Source organism: Geotrypetes seraphini, chromosome 5, assembly GCF_902459505.1.
Source record: "Geotrypetes seraphini chromosome 5, aGeoSer1.1, whole genome shotgun sequence".
Taxonomy (NCBI): Eukaryota; Metazoa; Chordata; class Amphibia; order Gymnophiona; family Dermophiidae; genus Geotrypetes; species Geotrypetes seraphini.
The window spans coordinates 153,322,933-153,341,966 of record NC_047088.1 but is presented as its reverse complement, the minus strand read 5'-3'; the positions used below and the strand labels follow the sequence as shown (position 1 = coordinate 153,341,966).

Genomic DNA, 19,034 nt, shown 5'->3' with positions numbered 1-19,034 from the left:
ACTTCCTTTGCGGGTCGTTTCCCCTTAATATATCGAAAGAACGGCTTGAAGTTCTTCGCCTCCTTGGCTATTTTTTCCTCGTAGTCACCTGCGTTGATGTTGTTTGTGCTTGTTCCAGTTTTCAGCCGTTTTTGACCTTTTCCATTCCTTAAATGAAGCTTTCTTGTCTCTGATCGCTTCCTTCATCTCTACAGTGAGCCACGCCGGTTCTTTGTTCTTTTTCCTCTTGGATCCCTTGTTGATACGCGGTATATATATATTTTGCGCCTCGGTGACTGTGTCCTTAAAAAGGGACCAAGCTTGCTCTAGCGTTTTTACAGTGCTTATCCTCTTCTTAATCTTCTTCCCTACCATGAGTCTCATTCCTTCGTAATTCCCTTTTCGGAAGTTCAGTGCCGTGGCTGTCGTTTTGGACCGATGTTTCTCCCCTGCGTCCAGATCAAAGCGGATCATATTGTGATCACTGCTTCCCAGCGTCCCTTCTACTTCTACATCTTGTGCTGGTCCTCGCAGGCCATTTAGAATTAAGTCTAGAATTGCATTTCCTCTAGTATTTTCCTTGACAAGTTGTTCCAGGAAGCAATCACCTACAGCATCCAAGAACTTAGTCTCTCTAATGCAGCTGGAGATGCCTAGGTTCCAGTCTATTCCCGGATAGTTGAAGTCACCCATGATAACTGTGTTGCCTCCCTTGCAGTTGCGTTTAATCTCATCTGTCATTTCTCCATCAATTTCTTTGGACTGCCCTGGGGGTCGGTAGTAGATGCCGATCTTCGTTTCCAGGCCATTTGTTCCTGGAATTTTGACCCATAGAGTTTCTAACTTATCCGTCAGTTGTGGCGTGTTCTCTCCAGCAGATTCAATTTCCTCTTTGACGTATATAATAATAATAATAATTTTATTCTTATATACCGCCATACCCAGCGAGTTCTAGGCGGTTTACATCAATTAGCTTAGGATCTGCATAGACAAGCAGATTTACAGTTATTTATCAGAATTACAGCTTTAATCGAACTAGACAGAGGATGTGGAAAGTAGGGAAAAAGGGATGGTCTTGTGAAGGAGGAGAAGTGGAGGGGGGGCGAGGTGTTATTGTCGGGGGGAGGGACAATTCGGGTCTTGTTTGCTGAATAGGTAGGTTTTAAGTAATTTTCTGAAGCCGAGGTAAGTGGGGGCCTTGAGTATCATTTGGGCTAGCCATGGGTTCAGCTTAGCTGCTTGGAAGGCGAAAGTTTTGTCCAGGAATCTTTTGAGGTGACAAAGTTTGAGCGAAGGGAAGGCGAACAGCTGAATTTGGCGGGATTTCTTGTTGGTGCAATAGAGGTTGAAGTGGGGATTGATGTAACTTGGTGAAGAACCATTTACAGCCTTGTAGCAGAAGCATGCGAATTTAAAAAGGACTCTAGACTCGAATGGCAGCCAGTGAAGTTGGTGGTAGAAAGGGGTGACGTGTTCCCATTTCTTTAGGCCAAAGATGAGGCGCACGGCGGTATTTTGGATTATTTTTAGTCTCCTGGTAGTTTTCTTCGTGGCGTTAAGGTAGATGATGTTGCAGTAGTCTAGAATGCTGAGGATGGAGGATTGTACAAGAAGGCGGAAAGAAGTGTCATTGAAGTATTTTTTTATGGTGCGAAGTTTCCAAAGTACAGAGAAGCTGTTCCTGACGATGAGGTCGGTGTGATTTTCTAAGGAAAGATTTTTGTCCAGCGTGACTCCCAGGATTTTTAAGGTCGGTTGAAGGGGGAAGGTCATTCCTTTCAGTTGAATTGTAGCTTCCTTGATTTTGTCATTGGGGGTGGCTAGGAAGAATTTTGATTTGTCGGGGTTTAGTTTCAGTCTGAATGATAGCATCCAAAGTTCAATCTGGTTGAGAATGTTTGTAATATGGTCGAGTATTTCTTGTGAGAGATTGGTTAGTGGGATGGATATTGTGATGTCATCTGCATAAATGAAGAATTTGAGCTTGAGGTTATGAAGAAGGTTACCTAGGGAGGCCAGGTAGATATTGAATAGGGTGGGGGATAGGGGGGAGCCCTGTGGGACCCCGCAGGTGTTGTCCCAGCTATAAGAGAAAGAGTTATTCTTGCATACCTTATAGGATCTATTTCTTAGGAACCCCTGAAACCAGTTAAGGACCTGGTCTGAGATGCCAATGTGAGCCAGGCATTCAAGGAGAATGGTGTGGTCGACCAGGTCAAAAGCGCTGCTCAGGTCAAGTTGTATGATCAAGGCACTGACTAAAGAGCGTGTGGAGGTGGTCGAGAAGGGAGGCTATGATGGTTTCAGTGCTGTGGTCCGTGCGAAAGCCAGATTGATAGTCGCTTAGAATGTTAAATTTTTCTAGGTATGCAGAGAGTTCCGCCTTTACCAGCCCCTCCGCTATTTTGGTGAATAAGGGGATGCTGCCGATCGGTCTGTAATTAGATGGGGAATTAGGTGGTTCTTTCGCGTTTTTTATAATAGGGGTGATCATAATATGACCTTGCTCAGACGGGAAGTTTCCTGAGGATAATAGGTAATTAACCCATGTCATCATTTTTGCTTTAAAGTGGGGGGGGGGGTGCAGTTTTCATGATATTTGGTGGGCATGTGTCCAATTTGCAGTGGGAGTGTGTATATTTGTTGTAGTAAGTATTGAAGGTTTGCCAGTTGATTACTGCGAATTGTTTCCAACTAAGGTCTACTCTGGCTCCTAGGTCTGGGTTTGATAAATACAAGTCTGGGAGAATGGGGAACAACTCGAGGGGATTGGGCCTGGTGGGTAGTGTTGATCTTAATTTTTGAATCTTGGTGTTGAAGAAGTCAGCAAGGGAGTTGGCAGTTAAGGTGGATTCTTCGTGTATGTTTGTGAAGGTCTCTAAGTTATATAGGTCATTAACCAGTTTGAAGACATTACTGCTGTTGGTTTTTATGTTTCCGATTTTGAGGGAGTAGAAATTTTTTCTTTTTTCATTAGTGAGGTTTTTGTAATTTTGTAATTTTAGTCATAAGAACATAAGCATTGCCTCTGCCAGGTCAGACCAGGGGTCCATCGTGCCCGGCAGTCCGCTCCCGCGGCGGCCTTCCAGGTCCATGACCTGAAAGTGTTCCCTATCTAACCTAAAATGTCCATACCCTATTCGCTCAATGTCCTGTAAGGTAAACCTCTATCTGTACCCTGTTATCCCCTTCGCTTCCAGGAAGTCATCCAGTCCCTTTTTGAACCCCAGAATTGTACTCTGTCTTATCACCTCTCCGGGAAGCGCGTTCCAGGTGTCTACCACCCGCTGAGTGAAGAAGAACTTCCTTGCATTCGTTATGAATCTGTCTCCTCTCAGTTTTTCTGAGTGACCTCTTGTTTTAGTTGTCCCTGCTAGTCTAAAGAATCTGCCCCTCTCCACCTTCTCTATGCCCTTCATGATTTTATAAGTCTGTATCATGTCCCCTCTCAGTCTCCGCTTTTCCAGGGTAAAGAGCCCCAGCCTGTCTAACTGTTCGGCATATGAAAGGTTCTCCATACCCTTTATCATCCTCGTTGCTCTCCTCTGGACCCTCTCGAGTATTGCTATGTCCTTCTTGAGGTATGGCGACCAGTATTGGACGCAGTATTCCAGATGTGGGCGCACCATTGCTCGATACAGTGGCAGGATAACTTCCTTCGTTCTGGTAGTGATACCTTTTTTGATAATGCCCAACATTCTGCTCGCTTTTTTTGAGGCCGCTGCACATTGCGCCGCCGGCTTCATTATGTTATCCACCAATACCCCCAGATCTTTTTCTTGGCTGCCTTCCCCGAGTACCCTCCCTCCCATCGTATAGCTGTACTTGGAGTTCCCCTTCCCTATGTGCAAGACCTTACATTTCTCCACATTGAAGCTTATCTGCCATTTTTTTGCCCACTCACTCAGTTTGTTCAGGTCGCTCTGCAGTTCTTTGCATTCCTCAACAGTTCTGACCCTGCTGGAGAGTTTTGTGTCATCCGCGAACTTGATAACTTCGCACTTCGTCCCCGTTTCTAGATCATTAATAAAAATATTGAACAGCAGTGGTCCCAGCACTGACCCTTGCGGAACACCACTTGTGACCCCTATCCAGTCAGAGTAATGCCCCTTTACTCCTACCCTCTGCTTCCTGTCCGCCAGCCAATTTTTGATCCATCTATGCACGTCCCCTTCCATCCCGTGACTCCACAGTTTCTTCAGTAGGCGTTCATGGGGCACCTTGTCGAAGGCTTTTTGGAAATCTAGATATACAATGTCAACGGGGTCACCTTGGTCCAATTGTTTACTTATCCCCTCAAAGAAATGCAGTAGATTCGTCTGGCATGATCGGCCTTTACAGAAACCATGCTAGCTTGATCTCATCAGATTATTTTTTTTCTATATGCTCATTGATACCTTCCTGATCAGTGATTCGGCCATCTTCCCCGGAACAGAGGTTAAGCTCACCGGTCTGTAGTTTCCCGGGTCGCCTCTCGATCCTTTTTTGAAGATCGGTGTAACATTCGCTATCTTCCAGTCCTCCGGGATTACCCCTGTTCTCAAGGACAGGTTGCAAATATGCCGCAGTAACTCTGCTGTTTCATCTCTGAGCTCTTTCAGTATTCTCGGGTGGATCCCGTCTGGGCCCGGAGCTTTGTCAGTTTTTAATCTATCTATCTGCCTGAGAACATCTTCGACGCTTACCTCCATGCATGATAATTTCCCCTCTTGATCTCCCCTGAAGATTTTTTCCGGTTCTAGTACACTGGATGTGTCTTCTAATGTAAAGACCGACGAGAAGAACTTGTTTAGCCTACCAGCCACCTCTTTTTCCTCTTTCACCACTCCCTTCCGGTCACCCTCATCCAGGGGTCCCACCTCCTCCCTCGCTGGCTGTTTCCCTTTCACATATCGGAAAAATGGTTTGAAATTTCTTGCTTCCTTGGCCAGTCTCTCCTCATACTCTTTCTTGGCTTTCCTGACTACTCGGTGACATTCTTTTTGATGCTGCCTGTGCTCTCTCCAATTTCCTTCGGTTTTGTCTTTTTTCCACTTCCGAAATGATTTTTTTTTGTCTCCTATCACTTTCTTTACTTCACTGGTTATCCATGCAGGGTCCTTCATCTGATTCTTTTTGGATCCTTTCCTAAATTTTGGTATATATAGGTTTTGCGCTTTGTTTACTGTGTCCTTGAATAGAGACCAGGCTTGCTCCACAGTCCGAGTTTCCATGGAGCTGTTTCTGAGCTTCTTTCTCACCATTTGTCTCCAGGCCAATCTGTGTTCTGGGGTTCCGGATTTTTGCCATAGTCTTTCAGCTTTTCTGAGATCCTTCTTGCATAGCAGCAATTCAGGGTCGAACCAGCCCTCTTGGTTGGGAGTTCTAATTCTGCGGGTTTTTTGGGGGGCAATCTTGTTTAGTATATTAGTACTAACCTGGATCCAGGAGGTCATGAGTTGTTCCGTTTCTTCGGTTGGATTGGTGTTAATTTCGAAGCGGGACCAGAATTCCATTGGGTCAATCTTTCCTCTGGTAGTGTGGGTTTTGATGTATCTTGTTTTGCTGCTTTTCGAGGGTTTGTGTTAGCATCCAATGGTGAAGGTACATAGACGGTGGTCGGACCAAAGGGAGTCTGACCAGTTGCCTTGTTTCCAATAAAATGTGGGGTTGGCCTGTTCCTTGGAAGAGAGAGTCACCAGGTCTAACTGATGACCTCCTTGGTGGGTTATGACAGGGGGGTGTTTGTCATAGCCTATTTGGGAGAGCAGTGACCAAAGATCCGAGATTTCTGGTTGGTCAGTTTGCTCAAGGTGTAAGTTGATGTCCCCGCATAGTAGGTTGTAGGGGCTTGTTAAAGAGTTGGTTAGTAGGGATTCTGCAAAGTCCTCTTTGGTCGTGGTCCATTTTTTTGGAGGAATATAGAATAAAGTTATGGTTAATGAGGAGGGCAGTGATTTTGATGTTAGGGAGATGGTTAGGATTTCAGAGTTGGGCGAAGCCCCCACCTTTTTGAGCCACTCTGTCTCTGCGGTATAGTTTGTATACCGGTAGCACAGTATCCCAGACGTTTTCCTCAGTCCACCATGTTTCCATGATGCCTATGATGTCAACGTTATCTTTTTGTGCTATGGCTTCTATTTCACCCATCTTATTTGTAATGCTCCTTGTGTTTGTGTACATACACTTGAGTTTGCAGCTTTTTCCTTTCTTGCATTTCCTTCCCTCTTGTGTCCTTTTCGATCTCTCTTGCCTGTAATCCGGTGAGTCTTTCCCTCTATCATCTTGCACGGTATCCTCTGGGTATACCGGTTCCCGAACCATCGACTCTCTCTCTCTGTCGACTGTCGGCTTTCCCTTTCTTCCTAGTTTAAAAACTTGTCCACTTCTCTCTTGATGTTGCTTGCAAGTAGCCTCGTTCCGGGATCTCTGCTGAGGTGGAGTCCATCCTTCCTGTAGAGCTTGCTCTTCCCCCAGAACATTGTCCAATTGCGCACGAAGTGGAATCCTTCTTCCTCACACCAGCGCCGCATCCACGCGTTGACTGCTTGCAGCTCCATCTTCCTCTTCTCATCTGCCCTGGGTACCGGCAGGATCTCCGAGAATGCTATCTTTTTTCTGTCAATCACAGTGATTAATTCAATCAGAACAGATTTCTCCCCTCAGTTACAGACAGTATTTTACATTTTCTGTTTCATTTTCTCACTGCAGGAAAGTTGGCATAGTTTAAAATTGAAGTAATAGGGATTCGCTGAATTATGTTCATCCCCTCCTAAACTGCAGATTCACTCTGTATGTGCTCTCACCTCTTTGCTTCTCCAGCAAATGCAAGAATGACAAAGCAGCAAGTAATCTCCATCTAAGCAGGCATGCATGTAGGTTGCATGTTAATTTTCTGATTTTCAGGAAATGTTAATTTTAAAGTGACATAGTAACATAGTAGATGACGGCAGATAAAGACCCGAATGGTCCATCCAGTCTGCCCAACCTAATTCAAGTCAGCATCTATGAGACAAACTTGGTTCTTTTTATTACATAGAGCTTTTTGGACCCCTACACGTTTGCAAAAATTAGACAGTTCTAAGTCAAATAAATGCTGGCACTGTAATCTTGAACCAGGGACATTAGATCACTTATTGTATCATTGTCCCTACATTAAAAGTTTTTGGAATTCAATTTGGCCACAAATTAATAAATTGATGGAAAATCATATAGCAATATCATATGATACAGTATTATTTGGAATGATGATGAGAAAAAAAAGTCAAATTTCACCAGAAAATAACAAGCTTTTATTAATCATGACAGGGGTTGCCATTCAACATATAACCAATAATTGGAAGAATTATAATAACCTAAATTATACATTTTGGTGGAATACAATATGTCATATATTTAAAATGGAAAGAACAATAGCAATACAAAGAGGGACATATACTAAATTCATAAAAATATGGGGGCCATTGACAAAATACTGCAATGAATAAATATTAAGATTTCTCTTCTTCTTTTCTTCTTTTAAGTATCTTTTTTATGACACACATAGAGGGGGGGTAATGAAAATAATTTCTACATAATATGTTATAATATGTTATACAATATGTATGAATGAAAAATAATAAAAGGGTGGGGGGAGGGAGAGGGGATAAAAATATATTTAGAATATGATGTATTAGATACAAAAATGATATTGTGTATTTATCAATTGTAATTTAATATTTTGTACATTTTATGTAAAAATTGAAAATTAAAAATATTATATTAAAGTAATAAAAGGATGGGGGGAGGGTGAGGGGGAAAATCAAATTTAGATATATAATGTATTAGATATAAAAGTGATACTATATATTTATCAATTGTATTTTAATATTTTGTACACTTTATGTAAAATTTGAAAATAAAAAATAATGGAAAAAAAAAAAATTTAAATTTTTAAATTTTTTCTTCTTAGCTATTTCTGGGCAAGAATCCAAAGCTCTACTGTGCTTGTGTTTATATTGTTTAATCTTTGTTGTATTCAATACTTTTTCAATAAATTTTGATTTGTTTTTGTGTATTTTTCTCTCAGTCTCCGGGCTCAGTATGGCACAGAAATTCTGTTTAATGCTGTGCACGGCAGTGATGACAAAGATCAGGCCAGCAGAGAGCTTGCATTTTTCTTCCCTAATTTCAAACAAACTGAAAAGCCAACTGAACCATCATCTAATAGAAATCCAGAAAGAACTCTGGCCCTAATTAGGCCTGAAATTCTAAAGGAAAATAAAGGTATGTCTTACATCCATAAATAGCAAGGCATATAAACTTGTCACAGAAATCCTTAATGACTTTCCTGAAGCAAGTCTGTATCACCTGTGAATATAGAGGATATCATAGGTTCCACTATAAGACAACTATTTTTTCAAAGTGATATTTTTTAAATTCTTTTTTATGTTAGTAATTTATCACCAGATCCAATTTCCAAATCATTAAATCAATCCATTTGGGTAAACTCCAAGATCAAAATTGGCGGGTTTAAAATCGTTTGGAAGCATTGGATTATTGCAGGCATACGGACTTTAAATGATGTGATTATAAATGGATCATTGCTTAGTTTTTCACAATTGCAACATAAATTTGATTGAAATAAGTCACAAAGCTTTAAATGGTTGCAGTTGAAGCAGGCTATTCAGGAGGGTTTCCCTGAATGGAAAGTTCTTAATTCTCAGTATAGTTTGGAATTCCTGTGCTTTCAAGCGGATTTCTTGGGTCACCAAGTCGCACAGTGGTATAAATTGTTATATGGATATTTGAATAAAAAACAAAAAACTGTTCTTAGGGATATTTGGAGCATTGAGCTTGGGCACCAAATTTCTGCCTCTCAATGGCCACGTTTTTGGTCTTGGAGAATAAAAACTACAAGGGCAGCATCCATGAGACAGACTTGGTTTTTTTTGTTGCATAGAGCTTTTTGGACCCCAGTTCGGTTACAGAAGTTGGATAGTTCGAGGTCCAATAGATGCTGGCATTGTGGTTTAGAAGCTGGGACATTAGACCATTTAATATTTTTCTGTACCTATATAAATGCCTTTTGGAAGTTAATTTGGTCCCAAATTAATTCATTGTTAGAAAATCATGTTGCCCTTTCATATGATACTATACTATTTGGTACATCTATGAGATTTAAAAGCCCAATTTCTGCAAATAATAATAAACTTCTATTGATATTGACAGGGGTTGCCATTCAGCAGATTACAGGAAATTGGAAAGATTACACTAAACTAAATTATACTTTTTGGTGGAATTCAGTATGCCATATTTATAAAATGGAAAGGGTGCTTGCTATGCAACAAGGAAATTATCATAAGTTTAAAAAGATTCGGGGGCCATTGATTATTTATTCTAATGATCAGACATCTTAAACACCTTAGTATTGGATAAGATATAGGGGGGGGGATTATGAATGATAATAATTGTTAATTGTTAATTATTAATATATGGGTGAGTGGGGTGTGATTATTTTATATTTATATATTTGGAGGAATATAAATAAGATTGTCAAGTGATTAGTTAAAAATCTGATTGATTATTATACACTTGTAATATTTGAAAATGTTTTTTCTATATTTATAAATCTTTATTCATTTTCTTATGTTACAACAAGTGTTTCAAATAAACTCATTAGAAACTTGAATATACACACTCGATTAACTCACATATTAACATCAAATTTCATATTCTTTAGAAAATTATTATTATATAAAGTTATAATATTATGCAAGAAATCTAAATTTATATAATTCTTATTGAATATAATAATCCCCCATCCCATGTACAAAAGATTTAGAACTTATTGTATTTTTATGTATTTTGAGAATGAAAAGTCAGAATGTATATTGTCTCAGGGTAGAAGAATGCCTTTTTGATTGGAAGGGATCAAGCAAACAAGCCAACCAAATTCTGCTCCCAGCTACAACAGTATTCCCACCCCTGTTTTCCTACTTTACTTTTATACCTATTGTCATTGTTTTTCATATACAGTGACAGAGCGTATGAAACATTGCAACTTCCCTTGCTAGACATTGCTCCCCCAAATCTTTTTTTAAACCCTAAGCTAACTGCTAAGCTAACTGATTTCACTGCATTCTCCGGAAATTATTTCAGCATTTAATTACATGTGTGAAGAAATATTTTCTCTACTTTCTTTTAAATCTACTAATTAGTAGCTTCATTGCATGTTCCCTAGTCTTAGAATTGTTGTAAAGAGTAAACAAGCGATTCACATCTACCCTTTCCATTCCACTCGGAAAAGAAAGCAACCAGGAAGTAGCTCTGGAGAACTTAAAAGGCAGAGCCAGAGTAAGAGAGAAAAATCCCAGATAAGGATAGGAGTGTGGGGTGCTGAAGGGAGGTGGTAATCTGTTATACTACCAGAGGCTGGCTGAGGTAAGACACTAATATAATGAAACTCTGCCTTTATTCTAGTGCTGACTAGGTGCTAACTGATGCTGTTTACTGGAACTGTGTTAAAGATTGTGTTTGTGGCATTGCAGTCCCTCCAGAGAATATGATCTAGAACTAATAGAAAACTGAGAAGTATATCTGTTTTTCCTTTGAAGAATAAACCCATGTAAGGAAACAGGCTACGGACCACTGTTTAAATAAAAGTTTATTTTCTCTTGGTCACTCCACGGTGTGATTGTGTATCTGTGCAGAACCTCTCCTGAACACCTTGCCCTGCTGTGCCACATATATGGAGGCACTACTGAGAGCTGGCAGCTTTTGTGTGAAGAACTGACCCACGTACCTTGCAGCCGGAAAAGCGGTGGGGAAAAGAGGGGACTAAAAAGGATAGCTTTGCCCTAAGTCAGGAAGGGAAGGAATTAAGCACAGTCAGACTACATATATTCCATGTATTAAAAAAGGAGGAAGGAAGACCAAATAGCAGCCAACTTGGCTAATGAGTGAGGTGAAGGAAGCTATTAGAGCCAGGAAGGGGAGACATTAAGTGCAGGCATAGATAAATAGTCAGAAGTTTTTTTGGTTTTGGAGGTGGCTTTTTCCTTCCTCACCACACAGGTGGGCAGACCTGAACTGGAATAAGCATGGAACAATTGATTCAGATGATATTGGAAGGCCAGCAACAATGGCAGCAATTCATGCAAGACCATCTGGGACAACAGCAGCAGCAACTACTACAGACACTTGTGGAGTTACCCCAGGCTGTCCAAGCCCCAGCACCCATCCAGGCAGCACCCACATCCAACTGGTAGGATGATCTGTGTTAAGTTTTGATGAACTTGGAAAAGATGGCTCAGTTGTCAGGCTGGCCTGAGAACACATCCTTCCAAGATATCAACTCTAGGGGACTAGCCCCATACGCGCAGGTGAATGAGGAAACAGCCGGGTACATACCTGAAATTTATTTGCAAAGATTTAGGAAAGCCTTTCTACAGGGGAAGGAGAAACCCCCACCCCCAAAGTTTCTTCTTCAGACTTAGAGATGAGTTGGAGATAGCTCCAATTCGAGTGGAAATTGTGCTGAAAATGGCAAAGTAGTAATCCTGGAACAGTTTCTGTAGGGCCTGCCTCAACCCATGACACGGAGGGTATGACAAGATCTGGATTTAAACTCTGAGACAGCACTAAAAGGCAAGTGACACCTAAAGTTAGGCCTACCAAAATTAGTAACAAGCTCATAATTTTAAAAAATAAAAATTAATAGGGCAATAGGCACAATTCTACAAAAGATAGGTGCCTAGTGCATGCCGCCTAACGACATCTAACACTAAAGTAAGTGTGTTTAGGGATGGAGAGTGATTTAGGTATCGCTAGGCGCAATTCTGTAAAGGACTTAGTCACCTATAATGTAGGCCTTTTAAACCTGGCCTACATTAGAGGTGCCTAAGTGTTAAGTTAGGTGTGGTAGGCATGATTCTGTAAAAGGCTCCTAAGCATGATTGACAGGTGATAGGTGCCTATCTTTTTAGATGCCATTTACAGAATTTCCCTATTTATTTAATATGTACATTTCACCTATGTTTTTAAGTGGATTACAGAAACACTTACATTGTCATAATCATGTGTGCATTCTGAAATTCTTGTACAATCCCTCTGGAGGCTGAATTCGACGGATCTTGCATCCTTTGTAGCCTCGGCTGCAGGGCTAATAAAACTTGTTCCCTCCCCTTCAGGCTAGTGCTGCCCGATTCAGCCTATTGAATCAATTTTTCAATTCGATTCTTCTGCCCAAGTGGGTGTTTTTTGTTTTTTTTTCCAAACATCCTGGTGGGTTTATTTTATAGCCTCTTCACTCCCTTTGCCCTCTCCTACCCACACTGGCACTGTGGTGTAAACAAAATAAACAAACAAAAAAGACTTTTCCTCTCTCTTAAATCCTAGCTCACGTCTAACACCACCTCTGGCAGGATACACATTTCAAATCTGACATATTGTAATCACAAAATAGAAGATAAAAATTATTTTTTCTACCTTTTGTTGTCTGGTCATTATTCAAATCATTTTGGTCCCAGGCTCTGGTTGTCTTTTGATAACTCACTTGCCAGGGTGTCCTGCCCATTTGTTGTTTTCTTCCTTCTCCGTGCTAACCATCCATCTTCCATCTCTGTCCTCCCCTTCCGTTTCCCTTCCCTCCCCCAGAAGTGTGGCATCTTTCCTTTTTTTTCATCTCCAATCCCCAGATCCACCTTTTCTGAACTACCCTTTCATCCTTCATCTCTCCCTCCTTCCCCACCACCCCAGGGTCCACCATCTCTCCCTTTCTCTTCCCAACTACCTTCCTATCCAGGATCTCTATCCCCCCCTCTACACCATCCCTTGTGTCCAACTTACATTACATTAGAGATTTCTATTCCGCCAATACCTTGCGGTTCAAGGCAGATTACAAAAGAGCATTAGAAGGAGGGTTACAAAGTAAGATCACAGGTCATTTCCAAAGAGTAAATCGGGTAGTATCAGTGAGTTAGAGAGAGGAAGGGGAGAAGGAAGGTACTCATGGTATTAGGTTTTTTTCTCTCCCTTTCTGTTCCTTCCCTCCCTAAATCCCATTGTCCACCATCTCTATCCCTCTCCTCTGGTTTTAGACCCATTATTTCTTTCCCCCAAAGTCCGGCATATGCATGTTGTGACAGGGACACCCGGCTAACTCTCCCTGAGTCGGCTGGAGCCCTGTCCGGCCGAGTAGTTTGGTGTGTGACTTTAATTATGTGGCCAAAGATTCAGTGCCTCCCATGCACACTGCTGGACCTGGCTTTACTTGGATATGTTTCACAAACACCACACAGTCTTTAAAGGTGAAAAATAAAGGTTTCAGCTTTTATTTTCAGGCTTGACTTAAAGCCACTTATTTTTAACTGGTCAAGAATACAATTCACTAGTCAGGATTACAGTTCATTTCCCCTCCATGAGGGTAGCAATAGCAGAGCTCAAAACTAAGACTCAACAGAATATTGCAGTTCATTCAAAATAATCATTCAGAACCAATAATTCCAAAACAGTCCTTTTCTAACTGGGAGTAGGAGAGCTATGTCTTCTCTGCCTCTCCCCTCCCCCGTGCCTGTGGCACAGAAAAACAAAACCCCCAAAAGGCAAAAATCCCTTTCCTGCACTCCCCAGCAGGAAAAAAGAACCCCAAACTTTAATGCTGGCTTAACCCAGAATGCTAGGCCCTTGCTATTCCAAGCAGCATCAGGCCTGGATGTCACTTGCCTGGATGCCACTTGCCTGGACTGGGTAGGCTGAATCCCAATTCTTTCAAAAAGCCCTCCCGTCCAAATCAATAATTATGCAGGGTGTATTTTGCACATTACAGCCACTTCCCTGTTCTTCCTCAGGCAAAGTAAAATGGGGCAAAATAGCCTTCTTAATACTTCTGGGTCTCTCTCTCTTAAACACAGTCTCAAACACTAGAGAGAAAAACATTCAAAGAAAAGGCAAGCTTCTCCTAATGTCCCTAAACGTATGAAGCTTCTGATTTTTTTTTACACAGTTCAGCAGAGCACTTTTCAAACAGCCACACTCATGTGCCAGGGCGCTCTCTCTCTCTCTCTCTCTCTTAGGCAAAGTAAAATGGCAAAAATAACCTTCTCAGTACGTCTGGTCCTCTCCCTCATAAACACTGGCTCAATTATTAGAGAGGAAAAAACATTAAAAAAAAAAAAAAACAAGCTTCTCTTAATGTCCCACGAAATGCATGAAGCTTCTGGCTTTGCTTACACAGTTCAGCTGAGTTTGTTTCAAACAGCAACATGCAGCTGCTGTGGGTTCAGGTTTCAGCACAGAGAAAAATCAACACAGGCAGCAAACAAAGCAGCAAACTTTCTCCATTGTAACTTTGAAACTAGAGAGCTGCACAGGAACGGGGATGACGGTAATCCCGCGGGGATCCCGCAGGTTCCCCCTCTGGGTCGCAGAGATCCCGTGCGGACGCCCCTTCAGGCATTCCAGCGCTGCTTCTGATGGTGGCAGAACCATTGGAAGAAGTGTGTTGGAGCCCAAGAGGAAGACTACTTTGAAGGAGATTAGTATAAGATTGTTGCATCTGAGTACGAGTATTTTTTATGAATAAAGGTCTGATACTTTTTGAACGGCCCTCATATAGTACTTACATGTACATATGGCCACACAATTTTATAAGAGCCCTACCCCACATGTAAAACACACGGAAAATGTTTTATAAATTACTCCCATATTATTAGTAGCAGTAGAAAAAGATGTTTGAATCACAGAACAGTAAATCACTTAGATTCTCAGATTCAGTTTACTTACTGTGGTATTTTAGTAAGTTATGTAGATTTGTTTTATGGTTAATTGTGGGGTTTTGTTCCTTTTTTTTCCTAGATGAAGTTCTACAGAAGATCAGAGAAGCTGGATTTACTGTTGCTATGCAGAAGGAAGTAATGCTCACAGAGGAACAAGTCCAAGAATTTTATAGCGAACACAAAGACAAAGATTATTACCCTGCTCTTCTTCAGCAAATGATAAGGTGAACAAAGTTAATCACATCACTAGAAATTTCCATCTCTAGATCATTTATAAATATGTTAGAAAGCAGTGGCTCCTGCATAGACCCCTGGGGAACCCTACTATCTACCCTTCTCCACTGAGAATATTCATTAAAGGAAGATGACAAAAATGGTATGAGGTTTGTACTAAAAGATATATGAGAAGAAACGGGTGGGGTTATACTACCGTCCCCATGGACAGAATGAGCAGCCAGATGTAGAAATGTTTTTGAAGATTAGGAAAGCTGATAAATTGGGCAACAGTATAATAGGTTATTTCAACTACTAACATCTATGTACCTGCATTCTCATTGCCTTCGATTTTGTGGATCTTTTCAACTGTGCCTATATGTGGAAGATTTGGAATCTTTTTTCCTGTATTTTGAGTGTTGGCCTTCACTTCATGTGCTTAGATGATATTTATGACACAATCTTATGAGTCTGAGAAAGTGGAGTTTTTTTAACTAATGAAGCCAAACTGATTTTTTTTTCTCAACTTTGGCGTTTTTTCTCTTAACTCTTTAGGCTTCTGTTTTGTAGTTGTCATTTTTTGGAACGGGTTGGTGTTATTTTTGCCATACACTCAATTCAGGGGGTTCCTCTAGGTAGTGTTTATAGAGTATGATAGTGTGGTGCTGAGTGATTTCAACTACCCCCAATACTAACTGGATAAATGCTGTATCAGGGAATGCTAAGGAGGTAAAATTCGTAGACGTCATAACTGACTGTTTCTTGGAGCAACTGGTCCAGGAACTGACAAGAGGGGGAGCTATTTTAGAGTTTGGTTCTTAGTGGAATGCAGGACATAGTACAGAAGTAACTGTGTTGGGCCCACTGGGAAACAGTGATCATAACATGATCAAATTTGAGCTGATAACTGGAGAAACGTCACTAAAAAAATCTACTGTAGCAGCATTTAATTTTCACAAGGGCAACTACGATAAAAATGAGGAAAGTGGTTAAAAAGAAGCTAAAAGTGTCTGTGGCAAAAGTCAGAAGTGTAAACCAGGCGTGGATGTTGTTCAAAAATACCATCATGGAAGCATAGACAAAGGTGGAAAGAAGAGAAAACGAGAGCCGGCTTGGTTTAAAAGTGAAGTGAAAGAGGCTATTACAGCCAAGAAAACATCCTTTAAAGAATAGAAAAAGAATCCCAATGAAAAAATAAGAAGAGACATAAGCATTGGCAAGTTAGATGCAAAAATATTGACAAAGAAAGCAAAACAAGAATATGAAGAATAACTTGCCAAAGATGCAAAAATCATAGTAATAATTTTTTTAGGTATATCAAAAGCAGAAAACCTGTGAGGGAATCTGTGGGACCTTTGGATGATCAAGGAGTAAAAGGTGCGCTCAGGGAGGATAAAGCCATAGCGGAGAGACTGAATGAATTCTTTGCTTCGGTCTTTAAAGAAGAAGATGTAAGAAATTTAACTGAACCGGAAATGTTTTTTAAGGGTGATGAGGTGGAAGAATTGAAAGAAATCTCGGTGAACTTGGAAGACGTACTAAGTCAAATTGACAAGTTAAATTGACTGGGACGAGGATGCTGGCACGCAACATCCAGAACGTCATAAATTTGGCTTTAAACTGAGGAAGAGGGGAAAGCCGACAGTCGATATGACACATCGGACAAAAGTATCAAATAAAGATACTGAGCAAGGACATTGTAAAAGAGGGCTCGGGACTGAGTGGGAATTTTTGGAAAAAGGACCTAAGGATGCAATACAGGGGTCCAGGGCCAAGGACACTGAGCAAGGAGATTGTACAAAAGGGATCGGGACTGAGTGGGAATTTTTGGGAAAAGGACCTAAGGACGCAATGCAGAGGACTGAGTGGGAATTTTTGGGAAAAGGACCTAAGGACGCAATGCAGAGCACCAGGGCCAAGGATATTGAACAAGGACACTGTAAAAGAGGGCTCAGGACTGAGTGGGAATTTTTTGAAGATGGACCAAAGGACAAATTGCAAGGGTCTAGGGCACAAATGAAATTGGCAAGCAAGACTAACAGAGAACAACGGAATCCAGAGGGACAACCAAAAATGGGGAAACGGGCTGAGGACGAAATAGACACCCCACAGGAGGAGGATGACCGAGACGAGGCTTGGGGACTGGGAACTCACGAGGGGGTCGCTAGGAGTGCCAAACCACAAGGAAAACCAGCAAGAAAGGCGAAAAACCGGGACTTACATTACCTATACACTAATGCTAGGAGCCTAAGGGCTAAAATGGGAGAGCTGGAAGTCTTAGCCAGCAAAAAGGGCCTAGACATAATTGGAGTCACAGAAACATGGTGGACCGATGACAATAAATGGGATGTGGCTTTACCAGGGTTCAAACTCTACAGGAGAGATAGGTCACACAAAAAGGGTGGAGAAATAGCGCTATATATAAAGGATTCCATACCTTCAACCAGGATGGAAACAGCAGTAAGGGCGGATGACTTGGAATCACTATGGGTTAAGCTATCCGGAGGAACTGAAGCAGACATAAAATTGGGTCTGTACTATCGCCCACGTGGACAAACGGAAGAAATCGACCAGGATCTGGAGGCTGAACTGAGGCAGGTATGCAAAAGCGGAAGTGTGGTGGTGATGGGGGACTTCAACTACCCGGGAATAGACTGGAGTATTGGGCACTCAAATTGCATGAGGGAGACCAAATTCCTGGAGGTCACGAGGGACTGTTTTATGGAACAGCTGGTCACAGAACCAACACGGGGAGATGCAACTCTTGACCTAATCTTCAATGGACTAGGGGGACCCGCTAAGGAGGTGGCGGTACTAGCCCCACTAGGAAACAGCGATCACAACACGATCCAGTACAGGCTAGAAATTGGATCATCAAAGGTGAAAAGAACTACAACAACAGCACTCAACTTCAAAAAAGGGAATTATGATGCCATGAGGAAAATGGTGGGAAAGAAACTCAACAACACCGCAAGGAAGATGGAGTCCGTAGAAAAAGCCTGGACCCTACTCAAGGGCACGGTGCACGAAGCACAAAACCTGTGTATCCCCAAGTTCAGGAAAGGGTGCAAAAAAAATAGAACAAAAAACCCAGTGTGTATAACAAATGCAGTGAAAAAGGCGATAAATGACAAGAAGGCATCTTTCAAAAATGGAAAAAGGACCAATCAGAGGACAACCAAAAGGAACATAAAAAACACCAAAAGGAGTATCACCGAGTGGTTAGGAAAGCAAAAAGAGAATATGAAGAGAGACTGGCGGGAGAAGCAACAAACTTCAAATCATTCTTCAGGTACGTCAAGGGGAAGCAACCAGCAAGGGAGGAAGTGGGACCCTTAGATGATGGAGACAGAAAGGGAGTGGTAAAAGAGGAAAAGGAGATAGCTGACAGGTTAAACGAGTTCTTCACGTCAGTCTTCACGAGGGAGGACACAACCAACATTCCGGAACCCGAGGAGATCGTAAAGAGAGATCAGGATGAAAATCTGGTCCAACTAGAGGTGAGCAAGGTGGATGTCCTCAGACAGATAGACAGGCTAAAGAGCGACAAATCGCCAGGTCCGGACGGCATTCACCCAAGGGTACTCAAGGAACTAAGGAACGAAATAGCTGAGCCACTTCGACAAATATGCAACCTATCCTTAAAAACTGGAGAGATTCTGGAAGACTGGAAAATAGCAAATGTCACGCCCATCTTCAAGAAAGGCTCAAGGGGAGACCCAGGAAACTACAATGAGCTTGACCTCGGTCCCGGGAAAGATGATGGAAGCGCTGATTAAAGACAGCATCTGGGAACACATCGAAAACAATGGGCTACTAAAGTCGAGCCAACATGGCTTCTGCAAGGGCAGGTCATGCCTCACGAACTTATTATATTTCTTTGAGGGGGTAAACAGCCAGGTGGTTAAAGGGGAATCCATAGACATCATTTACCTTGACTTCCAAAAAGCCTTCGACAAGGTACCACACGAAGGACTGCTAACGAAGCTATGGAACCACGGGGTGCAAGGGGAGGTACACCGATGGATCAAAAACTGGCTGGCGGACAGGAAACAGAGGGTTGGAGTAAAGGGCCATTACTCAGACTGGCAATGGGTCACGAGCGGA

General features: G+C 41.8%; 1 protein-coding gene across 1 annotated transcript in view; it reads left to right on the top strand.

Moving 5' to 3' along the window:
• NME9 (NME/NM23 family member 9) overlaps positions 1–19,034 on the top strand; it is a 206,151-nt gene that overhangs the window by 145,332 nt on the left and 41,785 nt on the right. Inside the window, exons 11-12 of the mRNA XM_033945325.1 lie at positions 8,027–8,223; positions 14,794–14,938. Coding sequence (XP_033801216.1) covers positions 8,027–8,223; positions 14,794–14,938 — 342 coding nt within the window. The remainder of the gene's footprint in view (positions 1–8,026; positions 8,224–14,793; positions 14,939–19,034) is intronic.